This window comes from Ochotona curzoniae, unplaced genomic scaffold (assembly GCF_017591425.1).
Source record: "Ochotona curzoniae isolate NIBS_2020 unplaced genomic scaffold, NIBS_Ocur_1.0 contig_1, whole genome shotgun sequence".
NCBI classification, from domain to species: domain Eukaryota; kingdom Metazoa; phylum Chordata; class Mammalia; order Lagomorpha; family Ochotonidae; genus Ochotona; species Ochotona curzoniae.
Window position 1 is genome coordinate 26927686 of NW_024464918.1, and position 12831 is coordinate 26940516.

General features: G+C 40.8%; 1 protein-coding gene across 3 annotated transcripts in view; it reads left to right on the forward strand.

Annotated features, from left to right (window-relative positions):
- Window positions 1-12831, forward strand: part of UIMC1 (ubiquitin interaction motif containing 1) — a 71480-nt gene that overhangs the window by 39636 nt on the left and 19013 nt on the right. For all 3 annotated transcript variants that reach the window (XM_040963724.1, XM_040963812.1, XM_040963898.1), the window contains one exon: window positions 1763-1916. In XM_040963724.1, coding sequence (XP_040819658.1) covers window positions 1763-1916 — 154 coding nt within the window. The remainder of the gene's footprint in view (window positions 1-1762; window positions 1917-12831) is intronic.

Sequence of the window (12831 nt, forward strand, 5' to 3'; positions counted from 1 at the left end):
GGCGGGCTCTCCCTCCTGTTCCCGCCATGGGGTCTGATCCTCTGCCAGTCTCCAGCCGCGTCCCAGCCTGGCCAGTGCTCCCTACCTTGCAATGCCCCCCAAGAAGCAGTCTCAGGCGGCGGGCAATGAGAAGGAGGGGCAGAAGAAGGAAGAGATCATCCAGGACAAGAAAGGAGCAAAGCAACAAAAGTTTCTCAAAGCTGTGACTCATCATCACTAACTTTCAGTAATTCCATAGTCCTCACAAACCTTAAGGAATGCCCTTCCTCTCCCTTCCTCCTTTCCCCACCCCAGCTCAAATAGGTTTGTTTCAAAAGTGTTTCAAATTTTTGAACAGAGGGACCTTTGTAAGAAGCTCCGTGATTAAGCTTGGAATAAAGAGCGCTGAAAATTTCCACTAAGTTAACTGTCCCTGCTTCCTAGAGAGAGTAATGGAACTAGACAGTCTCCTGATAGATGGAGCCATCAGCTTCCAGAAACAAAGTAGAAGTGAAGTTGCTTATGTGAACCACAGCATAGTGTAGAATTACTGAGGGTCTTGATGACAGGCAGGCCTGGGTTATCCACTTACTAACTTTGCGATCAGCAGGGTACTTTTCCTTTCAAGCTTTAGTTTTCCCTTCTATACACTGGAGCTGATATGATACATACATCTCTGGAGATGTTTAGAGGGATGGATGTGGAAATGCTTGTAAGAACTCACTCACTGTTAGTTCTTCTCTCGTGTATTTTTCCACCTTTAGAATATGTTTAGTCAAGGACAGGATATTTTTGGCAGGTATAAAAATGATTTTACTGGGTATTTGGTTGGCTTATTTTCTTCTCTTTGTGATCATACTCAAGCAGTACAGTTAAGGATGGCCTAAAATTAGAAATCAAGATACGACAAAGCAAAAACCCCAGATGGATCAGAAATAAAATTTTTATTCATTGCACTTTTTTGTTATGTTTAATTCTCAGCCCAGAGGAAGGTTTATTTTTTCCCCTAGTAGTCAGGTGTAATGACAGCCTAGAATGCTCTTTGCTCTTAAATGGAAGCCCTGGCTGTGCAGGACATTGATTTGACAGGACATGCTGTCTTTAAAGCAAGTGTTAGGCAGTAGTGCTGCAGTGCTCACATATACTGTTGAGTTAATCACTGCAGAGTTCTTGGCTCATACCAAACTGTGCAAGTAAAATAAAACTGCCTCTGAGAGACTGTTTGCTATAGAGAGAGTGGTGATATAAGGTGTTGAGAGGAAAAGAGAAAGGGCTTGAGATTGGCTTCAGGACAATTCATTGTCTAAAAGATTTATCATATTTTTGGATTTATGCAAGTGACTACTGGTTGATGACACTTTTATTATATGCAAAAAGTATGTCTTAGTGGTATGAAATTTTTCATCTATGGATTCAGCCAACTACAGATTGAAAATATAGTTAGACCTGTGATGTTTGCATCTATGGTAAACATGTACATATTTTTTTTCTACTCTCTGGACAATATAATAACTGTATAGTATAAGCATTCTATTTGGTATATAATCAGTTATCTAGAGATGATTTGAGGTATACAAGAGGCTATACGTTAAATGCCAATATGACTGCATTTAATGCAGGGATCTTGATCATCCTTTGTTGGGAAGTTTCCTATAACTAATAACCCTCAAGTACTTGGTGGTCCCTTAAGTGAAATATAGGTTGGGATCTCTTGTAGGTCTTTAGGGGAAAATATGTTTTGTAAATGAAGATTGTTAAAATAGGTATTTGTCCTGTTCTTTAGGTTGGTAATAGGGAAGATACCAAGAAGGAAGTACCTGCTTTTGCCATGCCATCCAGTAGCCAGGTCTCCTGTCCGCTGTGTGACCAAGGCTTCCCTCCTTCAAAGATTGAGCGACATGCCATGTTCTGCAATGGTCTGGTGGTGCATGACACAGGTAAAGGTTCATTAGAACAGCCAAACTGTTTTATGTGTGTGGTGGTTTTGTAATCTTGTACCATGTAATGTGGGGGGAATCATACAGCTTCTTCACAATTATAATTGTCTAATTTTCTATTACTTTATGCTCATTATCACTTTTGGCAGATGTTATATATACCTCAGCAGGATACTCTGATTTCTCTTCAAATTGTATAACTCTTTTGCCTTTTACATATAACTCAGCAGAGACAGGAGGAAAAAAATCTAAAGTATTTATTTTCAATTTATCCTTGGCCATAAGTAGGCCAAAAGTCAGTACAAGGCAAGTGGATCTTGCAGTTGTGGAAAAAACGAATTAAAAAGCAAATTTTATTTTGGTTAAAGAATGAAATTCGTACAAATTATTTCATAGTATGAATTTTTTGTGTACTTTTGGAAGTACTCTTATGTATGTTCTGCAACTTACCTTTTTAATTTAGCAGTAAATTTAGATCTTTCATGTGCATTATATAATTTTTTTGGTTTAACAATGGAGAATTTTATATTCTGTGCTTTCTATTTATATACCTTTCCCTACATTACTGTATGATTTGTAAAAATATTTGTAATGGCTACATAATATTCTGTTGGGTGGCTTGGCTACATTTATGTAACTACTGTGTATTTAAAAATACTTAAAATTGCCATGTAATTGAGCCTCTTGCGTCTAGAAATGCTGCTGTATTTGGGACTTATTTACCAAGGTTATGTTCCTATTATAGGGTGGTAGCAAAAAAAAAGTTCCAGATTATGAATTGAAATTAAATCCCACCTATGTCACTTATTTTGCTAGTTTCCAAGCTTCCCTTTTTGTGTAATAATAATTAACCAGTTTTTGTGGTACTTTAAGGTAAATGTTTAGCTTAGTGTCTAGAATGTAGAAAGTACTTAGCTACTGTTTTACTAATTGTGAATTCACCAGGTCGTAGATTTTGTATTTGTTTTTAAAGGTCTTTATTCATACCATTGTAGTATTTTAAATACGATGAAAATTGCATAGCTGAACTGGGTTGGTAGCTCCTTTTTAAAAAGTTGCTTGGTGTCTGCTGGTTGACTCTCTAATGCCTGCCACAGCCAAGACTTGGCCTTCGCTGAACCTGGTAAGGGGAATTCCATTCTAGGTCTCCCAGGGGGGATGTGATGTGAAGGATGTGAAGGAGGGCAATCGCTTGCGACACCACTGTTGCTTCCCAGGGTCTGTGTTGGCAGGAAGCTGAAATTCACAGCTGGAACCACAAATTGGACCCACACATTCAAATGTGGGATGTGGAAGAGCACTGAAGAACTAAAGTTTGGATTCAGTTTTAATTTGACATAGCTCTTTAGTCTGAAGTTTTTGGCTGAGAGTACCAATGTCTGTAAGAATTTTAGGACTGAACACTTGACGAATAGAGAAGTAAGGTATTTCTTATCCTCCTCACTCAGCACACTTATACAGCTGGTAGTAGTCATCTGATTCAGTGAGTCAACAACATTGGAGTCCGCAGATAAATGTGATTAAGAACTAAATGCCCATTTGAGCTGTAGAAATGGAGGATCTCCTTTAAGTTAGGGTCATTAGTAAAAGAGTAGCATAGGGTAGCTTCTAGGTAGGTCTCCCATACTAAATTCTGCTAGGTTGGGCATTCATTATGTATCTTTTAACTGTGTGATAATTGCTTTTAAGTGTGTTCTTCTGTATTGGAGTGTGGTGAGGAAGCCCACCATCCAAATACTTTCTGGTGAAATAGATTCAGATTGGTTTCTGAATTTTCTCAAATCAAATGAAGATTTTCACTACTAGAACCAGGATTTATTCCTTTTAAAACGTTTTTTGAGGGCCCTGTGCAATGGCTTAATGGCTAAATCCTCACCTAGCATGTGCCAGAATCCATATGGGGCCAGATCATGTCTTGGTGGCTCTACTTTCCATCCAGCTCATTGCTGTGGCCTGGGAAAGCAGTCAAGGACAGCCTAAAGCTTTGGGACTCTACACCCACGTGGAAGACCCAGAAGAAGCTCCTGGCTCCTGGCTTCAGATTAGCTCAGCTTCAGATATTGTGGCCACTTAGGGAGTTAACCAGCAAATGGAAGATCTTCGTCTCTGTGTCTCCTTCTCTTTGTAAATCTTTCTGATAATTAAAAAAAAAAAAGTTGGCATTGTGATGCAGTGGGTTAGAGCCTCTGCCTGCAACATCAGTATCTCATTTGGGTACCAGTTTGGGTCTCAGGTGCTGCACTTCCAGGGCCCTCTCTGCTAATGCTCTTGGTAAGGAAGTGGAAAATGGCCCAAGTGCTTGAGCCTCTGCCACTCAAATGGGAGACTTGGATGGAGTTCCAAGGTCTTGACTTTGGCCTAGCCCAGTCCCAGCCACTGAGGCCATTTGGGGATTAAACTAGCACATGTAAGATCTGTCTTTCCCTCTTTCTCTGTCACTGCCTTTCAGCTAACAAATGATGAAGCATAGGGAGAGGATATCTTCCTTTTCTGTGTAAATCTGACTTTCCTATTGGAGACAGGAAGATCTTCCATCTGGCTGCTTCACTCCCCAAGGGGCCACAGTGGCCAGAGCTGAGCCGTTCTGAGGCTAAGAGCCAGAAGATTCTGGGTCTCCCACACGGGAGCAGGGTCCTAAGGCTTTGAGCCATCCTTGACTGCTTTCCCAGGCTACAAGCAGGGAGTTGGAAGGGAACTGGAGCAGCTAGGATATGAACAAGTGCCCATATGGGATTCTGGCACATGCAAGGTGAGGACTTTAGCCACTAGGCTACTATGCCAGACCAAAATCTTTAAAATAAAAAGTTTAAGAGAGATTCTGCCATCAAGGAACTTAGTTTTATTGAGGGAATTAACATGCATGTGAGAAATTAGTTTCAAGGTACCACAAAGTGAATGATTGGGTAATCCAGTGAATGTCCCTCATGGGGAATGCAGTGGACAGAGAACTGCAGTGAACAAGGATGATGATCCAGACAGAATGGGTTCAGACTGGGCTGTGAAGATTGAGTAGGTCTGGATAAACTTTTGAAAGGTATTGGTTTATATAAGATAAGAAGCAAAGGAAAGGACAACTGAAGAACAGCTTCGTTTTCACTTTCCCAGTGTTGTTAGCATGCTAATCTAAATCACCTGGCTAATAACATGTTGGATCATGTGAGAATTCAGAACAGGGAGTTTTCTCTGGAGTTAACCCTCTCTCCACTTTGGTCTTTACTTTCCTGGGAATGAAATTGGGAATCTAGTCTGGTTGGATTGGGGAAGTAGAATTGTGCAAAGCAGTTACTAGTGTACCTGGAATATAATAGATCTTCACGAACTTTGATCTCTTTACTTTGTTTCTTCCCCAGCTTGTCTGTTCCCAGTCCTCTTTGCCAGAGATAGAAGCTAGTTCATGTTTCCTCTCAGCTTTGAGACTGGAGGCAGAGACCAGGTCCCTGGCTTATTAGTAATTTTTGGTAAAAAAGAAGCCTCTCCTAATTGTGGAAGGGAAAGAGTTACTTTGCTTGAAGGCACATGGCCTGGGCTAGGAAGCTGTTAGCCCAGTGCCTAAGGGGTGGAATAGGAAAGGCATGCCTTCCAGAATTAAGTATGCATCTTTCTCCTCTCATTTTCCCCTGAAGCTGATCCCAGACATGCTTGGTTTGGCTGTATAAAAGAAATAGTAATTAGAGTCATTTACATGAAGTGTCTACCATTTATGCCTAGTTACCGTGCGGCACAATAACAATTATGCATATCATTAAATATGTGTCTGATTAACTTTGTTGTAAGTTTTATTTGATTATAATACAACACTGTGGTTAAGTTGTCTCAGTCTGCTCAGTTGCTCAGTGACATGCCTATGTTCAGAACTTTGGAAAACTTGGAGAAGGAATGTTCTTAAAGGCATTATTTGAGAGGCGATTTGTTAAATCTACACTAGAGCAAGGTAGATTGCCTATACATTTTTTTTAAGATTTATTTATTTTTATTGGAAGGCAGATCAGATTTACAGCATGAAAGAGAGACAGAGGGAAAGATCCTACATCTACTGGTTCACTCCCCAAGTGTCCTAACGGCCAGAGTTGAGCCAATCTAAAACTAGGAGCCTAGGGCTTCTTCTGGGTCTCCTACAGGGGTGCCAGGACCCAAGGCTTTGTGCCGTCCTCTACTGCTTTCCCAGACCACAAGCAGGAAGCTAAATGGGAAGTAGAGCCACTGGGACAAGAACTGGTGCCCGTATGGGATCACAGCACTTGCAAGGCGAGGATTTAGCCACTGAACCAAGCTCTAGTCCGTGTTTTCTAGAAAAGATATTTGAGACATTTTTATGTAACCATCCAGAAAAATAAAGTTCCCAAGGTAGTACGTATTTATTAAATACTTATTTTATACCAGTGGTAGTGAGTAGAACTTACAAAGCCCAATTCTAATGGAGTTTCCCTAATAGTGGGAGGCACACAATCATAAAGGTGTATGTGCTTTTCATTTTTGTCAAGTGATGGTAAATGCTTTGGGAAAAAAAAGTAAAGCAGAAAATGAGGGAGTGGGTAGTGAGTATTGGGGTCTGGGAATAGCAATAAGAATAGATGGTCCGGGAAGGCATCGTTGAGAAGGTGATATTTGAGTACGTATCTAAAGGAAGTGAGATTTTCTAGACTTGTGTTACACTATGACAGATTTCAAAATCAGGAAAAGAATTATCCTGGGGGTGGCATCATTAACCCATCACAGTGGGTCAAGCTGCCACCTGCAATACCAGTCCATGAGAGCTGATTGACATGATGGCTGCTCTACATTCAGTTCATTTGCAGCAACCTTATGGTAAGAGGATTTTGAGGTGAGAACTAAAGTGTGTTACAGAGAGAATAGCACATTTAAAAATTTTTGGATATGAATAGGCTTCATTGTGGCTATAGTACGAAAGTAAGGGAGAGAAACAGTGAGGCCAGAGTTAATTCAACAAATCACAGGGCTGTTGGGCTTTTCTTCTGAGCAAAAGAGGAGTGAACCTTGGGAGGAATCAAAGAATTCATATATAAGTAAAGGATGATGTTACTAGTTATATAGACTCTGGAAATCGGGTGGGGGATAAGGGTAGAAGCAGAATCTCGGAGTCAAGAAGGAGCTATGCTAGGGTGGCAGAAACATGTTTTTAAACAGGTGAATCTGCACTTAAGTTTCAACTGTAGTATTTGTAAATTTGGTAATATTTGACAAATTACCTCTTTTCAGGATCACTGTTTACAAAATTACGCCGACAGGATTGTCATGAGTGTCAGAGGCATTTTATAAACTGTCTAGCACTGGGCCTGGTATGAGATAGATGTCCCATGAGTAGTAGCTAATGTTATTCTTGGCTATTCTTTTTTGTCTATTTCATGTATTTACTCGAAAGATAGACACGCATATGTGCATGCACACGCACACACAGAAAGCATGCAAATAAGGGTGCTCTAATGTTCACTCACCAGATAGACATAATGGTTGGGACTGGGTGGAAAATCAGGAGCCAGGAACTACATCTGAGTGTCCATGTAATAGGTGACAAGGATGCAGGTGTTTTATTTGGGTCATCTTCTGCCTTCCCAGATGCATTAGCAGGAAGCTGGAGCAGAAGACAAGTAACAAGGAATCGAAGCAGCACTGTAATTTGATATATAGGGTGCCAGCATCATAAGTGTGGCTTAACATGATGTACCACAACACCAGCCCCATGCTGCGCGATTATTTCCTGTCTATGTAATTTTTCTGAGGTTTGTGCTTCTATGGGCTAATACGTATTGCCTGATGACTGGTCAGAGCAAGGCATAAGAATCAAATGATAAGAACAGATTAGTGAGAAATAGGTCATAGGGTTATAGATACTTATATATACTTTGAGGCCAGGTGGAAGGTTGTGGCTTAGAATCGTAGTGGGTTTTCTCCTCAGTAGTATTGCTTGGAAGAATAATTGTGGATGGGTGGGCAAGTTGGTAGTGGTAGGGGTACTTCTTACATATTTTGTCTGAGAGCTAACAGAGAAGGACCAGGAGCTGTATTAGTAAGATGTGAACATCTGTAAGTAAGACTTATTTCTTAAATTAGACAAAAAAAAATTTTTTTTTTTTATTGGAAAGGCAGATATACAGAGAGGAGGAGAGACAGAAAGGAAGATCTTCCATTCGATGATTCACTCCCCAAATGGACGCAACGGTCGGTGCTGCACTGATCCAAAGCCAGGAGCCAGGAGTTCCTCTTGGTCTTCCACATGGGTGCAGGGTCCCAAGGCTTTGGGCCGTCCTCGACTGCTTTCCCAGGCCACAAGCAGGGAGCTGGATGGGAAGTGGGGCTGCTGGGATTAGAACTGCCGCCCATATGGGATCCTGGCGTGTGCAAGGTAAGGACTTTAATCACTATGCTATCGCTTTGGGCAAAATTGTTTATTTTTGATATACTTACAGTTGCCTATTTGGATGTAATTTGTACCCCAGTCTCTCTCCTCATTTGCATCAGTTATGGTTTTTGTGTTACCCAGAATGATTAGGATTAGTATCTTGCAATTGGTATCCTACCACTGTGGTGTTAACAGCTGTAAAATAGCATAAGTGTAATAGAAATGACGTGGGCTTTGTGGAAAGACTGGGAGTGGTATGATACACAAATCAGACATGGCCCTTACTTTCACTTAACAGTTTAGTTGGATAGGTGAGACACGCACATGAATAATTAATACAAGGTCAAAACTACTAAGAGATATACAAATAAAGCCTTGTGATATTTCAGACGAAATGAGATTAGAATCTGAGAGAACAGGTCATTCATGTAGGAGAACAGTAGACAGGAAACATGTAAGTGGGAAGATGCAAAGGCTATACAGCACAGAGCCATCAATTCAGGAAATGGTAGGTAGTTGGAGAATGACAAATTCTACTGGGTTTTATTAGTTAAAATGGGGCAAAATTTTTTTTTAAGATTTATTTTTATTTTTATTGGAAAGTCAGATATACAGAGAGGAGGAGATCCATAGAGGAAGATCTTCCGTCCAATAATTCACTCCCTAAGTGGCTGTAATAATTAGAGCTGAGTCGATCAAAAGCCAGGAACGTCTTCCAGGTTTTCTACGCGGGACCAGGATCCCAAAGCTTTGGGCTGTCCTCTGTTCCTCTGTTGCTTTCCCAGGCCACAATCAGGGAGTTGGATGGGAAATGGGGCTGCTGGGATTAGAACCGGTACCCATACGGGATCCTGGTGTGTTCAAGGTGAGGACCTTAACTACTAGGCCTCTGTGCCAGGCCTTCAAAGTTTTTTTTTTTTTTTTAAGATTTCTTAAAGAATGATTTATTCTTACTGTATCTTACAGGGCTTTTTTGGATACAGATGTTGGAAATGTGTTACTGGGAAGTCAAGGTAGAGCTGGACCTTAGGACTCCAGTGATAACCCCTTCTAGCTTTGGCTCCTCGTGTCTCTATAGTATTACCAGGAATTCTGTTAGATTAGTTAAAAGCTCAGTTGCAATAGCAGAAATCACTATGAAAGGCGTCTTCAGATGGTTCGTGTAAAATGCATATACAAAAAATATGCACACTAAAATAATCATCTCCTTTTAAAAATAGTTTATTTTAGAGATACAGAGAAAACTCCTGTTTGGTGTTCCATTTTCCAAATACCCACCGTGACTGGGGTTTTGCCAGGTTTGAAGGTGGGAGCTGGTGATATAATCCAAAACTCCCATGGGAGTGGCTGGAACCTTGTGATTGGAGTCAACACCACTCTCTCCCAGGGTCTGTGTTGGAAGCTGGAGCCAGAGCTAGGAGTTGGACCCAGGCATTCCAGGAGGTGGGTATCCTGACATGCTAAATGCCAGTTCCCAAACTTATGTTAATTCCATTTGCCATGACATTTTTCTGTTACCTTCTCAAGTGCATTAGCAGAAGCTGGATCGAAGTGGGGCAGCCAAGACTCCAACTGGCACCACAAAGGCAGTGATTTATACTACTGTGTCACAACTCCTGCTCCTCTTTTATCGAATTAATAAATTGAAAGTGAGTCCTGTGGCCCAGCTGCTTCCACCACCAGTTCCATGTGTCACTCCATCTTAGTTGTCTTCTGACAAACTTTTAGTCAGCCTGTCTTTTGGACAGCCACACCATAATGCTTAAAAAGGTTATTGCACGGGGGCTGATGAGATGGCTAAATAGGTTAAATCTCCGCCTGCAGCACCGACATCTCATATGGGAGCTGATTCTAGTCCCAGCTGCTCCTCTTTCCATCCAGCGTCTGGCTTGTGGCTTGGGAGAGCAGTGGAGGATAGCCCAAGGTCTTGGGCCCCTGCATGTGGGAGACCCAGAAGAAGCTCCTGGCTTCAGATAGGATCAGCACTGGCCATTGAGCTATATAGAAAATGAACCAGTGGGTGGAAGATCTTTCTGTCTCTCTGTTACTATGCTTTTCAAATAAGTATTTTAAAAGTTACTGTATAATGTGACATATCAAATCGCAGGTCTAGAAGCTCCTGGTCTGTAGCTTTGGATTGGCTCAGTTCTGGCTGTTGTGGCCACTTGGGAGTGGATCAACAGATGGGAACATCTTCTTTTCTGTCTCTTTGTACATCTGACTTTCCAATAAAAAATAAATCTTAAAATGCTTTATTTTAAATTTTGAATTTTATGATACAATTCCATAGGGTCTGGGATTTCCTACCCCCTCCCTAAGTTCCCACCCCTGACTGATTTTTCCCATATTATTATAATAGCTTAGTTTTTCATAAACAGTCATAAGTCCATCAGTCTGTTATTTAAGTGTGTCCAAATAGTCCAGCATCCTATTGTCTAAATATGTCCAACAGTTTCATTAGGAGTCCCTATTTGATTTGAAAGTAGAGATGCAAAAAAATAAGTAAATCTTTAAAAAAAAAAAGTGGCAGTTTGACTGCAGCTCCGTGTTTGAGTCCTTGGTGCATTTGTTCTACCCATCTTATTTCTTTTACATATATCTTATTTGAAAGAGACAAGTAGCCAGATCTCCCGTATAGTGGATCCCTCTTTAAATTCTTGTAATGGTGGAGGCTGTTCTAGGCCAAAGCCAAGAACTAGAAACTCAATTTGGGACTCTCACATGGCATTTGTTCCTCTTTTTTTTTTCTTTTTTTTAAAGATTTTTTTTAAAAAGTTTTATTTTATTTGAATGGAAAGGCAGATATACTGAGACAAGGAGATACAGAAAGAAAGATCTTTCATCTGCTGGTTCACTCCCCAAGTGGCTGCAATGGCTGGAGCTGAGCTGATCTGAAACCAGGAGCCAGGAGCTACTTCTGGGTCTCCCACGCAGGTACAGGTCCCAAGGCCTTGGGCCGTCCTCAACTGCTTTCCCAGCTTGCAGGCAGAGAGCTGGACGGGAAGTGGAGCAGCCAAGACTTGAATCTATGTCCAGTGGGATCCCAGTGCTTTAGAGTTGAAGGATCAACCAATGAGCCGTTGTGCTGGTCCCTTTGTTCCTCTTGACTTACTCTTCGCTCATTTTCTCTACAACTTTTACGTTAATAATGAGGAGCCAGGCCTCAGGATTTCTTTTAGCAGTGTTGTTTTGCCAGATGTGCTTATTCCTTCCTTGAACAATAAAATAGCTGTTTCTAACACCTAAGTTAATACCAACAGCATTATGTGTGGAAGGAATATTAACAGCCAAAAGCCATTTTAAAGACATTCTCTCACTTCATAATGTAGTCACACTTTTAAATTCAAGCATCTAGAGCAGTTTAAGAAAACGTTCAAGGAAGTTAAATATTAGAGTTTTGTTTGCCGTTAGAACTACTTTAAAGTCACAGTCAGAACTACTGTATTGCCTAAGAGGATAAGTATTGTGATCTCCATTTTATAGATGGTGAATGTGGAGTCAGAGAGCTTTAGGACTCACCCAGCATCAGACAGTAAGAGACAGAGCTGGTACGAAGCTCTGGTCGGCCTGACTCCAGAGCTTCATTACTGTATTCTCTGCTTTTAATGGGGCATGTAGGAGTTATAAGGGAAGAAAGTGAGGCAACCATAAAAATCCACCTTTGTTTCTAAATACTAAGATTTTTCACCTCTGGGAACAAACATGAAGTCTGAGCTCATCAAAATTGAGCTTGTCAGCTTTTTAATTACCTGAGAAAAGCAGTTCAATCCTTTCTGTAGTCTGTTGAAGCACTTATATGAAAGAAGTTACACCTTCAAAGAAATAATTTTCCTAAGGTCACATCCCTAGAAAGTGGAAGGAGCGGAGATACAGGGTAGGTTCAACTCAAATGCTAGTGCTTTGATATTTGATTACAGATTCTTAAAACTGTGTGTATGTATAAGAACAAAGGAAGAATAATTGTGAGAATAAATGCTACCTCTCTTGGGGATCAAAATAAAAGGATGGAGTAAGGGAGGTAGACTAACAAGTTTTGGTGAAATTGCATTTGTTAAATATGAAGTTGATATAAATGCTCTTTTCTACATGTTATATTACAAAACATTTTAAAGAATTCATAAGTTTCTATCCTGTACTGCCCTTATTTATTACATTTTCAGAAGAATCTTAGTAAAGCGTTTACTGTAAGATGCAGATAATCTAAGAACCACCGCTGCCACCTCCTCCTCTTTTTCAAATTTTCTTTTTAAAATCTTTACTACTTCCTCTTCCTGTTATTATTATTATCATTTTATGATACAGTTCCATAGGCCCTGGAATTTCCTCTCCTCATATGTCCATTATTGCAGGCATGGATAATGGCAGAGAGTCCAGCATCTATTGTCAAGATATAGTAAACAGTGCCTCGCACAATAGCGTAATGGTTAAGGTACTCGGCTTGAACATGCCGGGATCCCATATGGACGCCAGTTCTAGTCCAGGCAGCTCCACTTCCCGTCCAGCTCTCTGTTTGTGGCCCGGGAAAGCAGTCGAGGATGGCCCAATGCCTTGGGACCC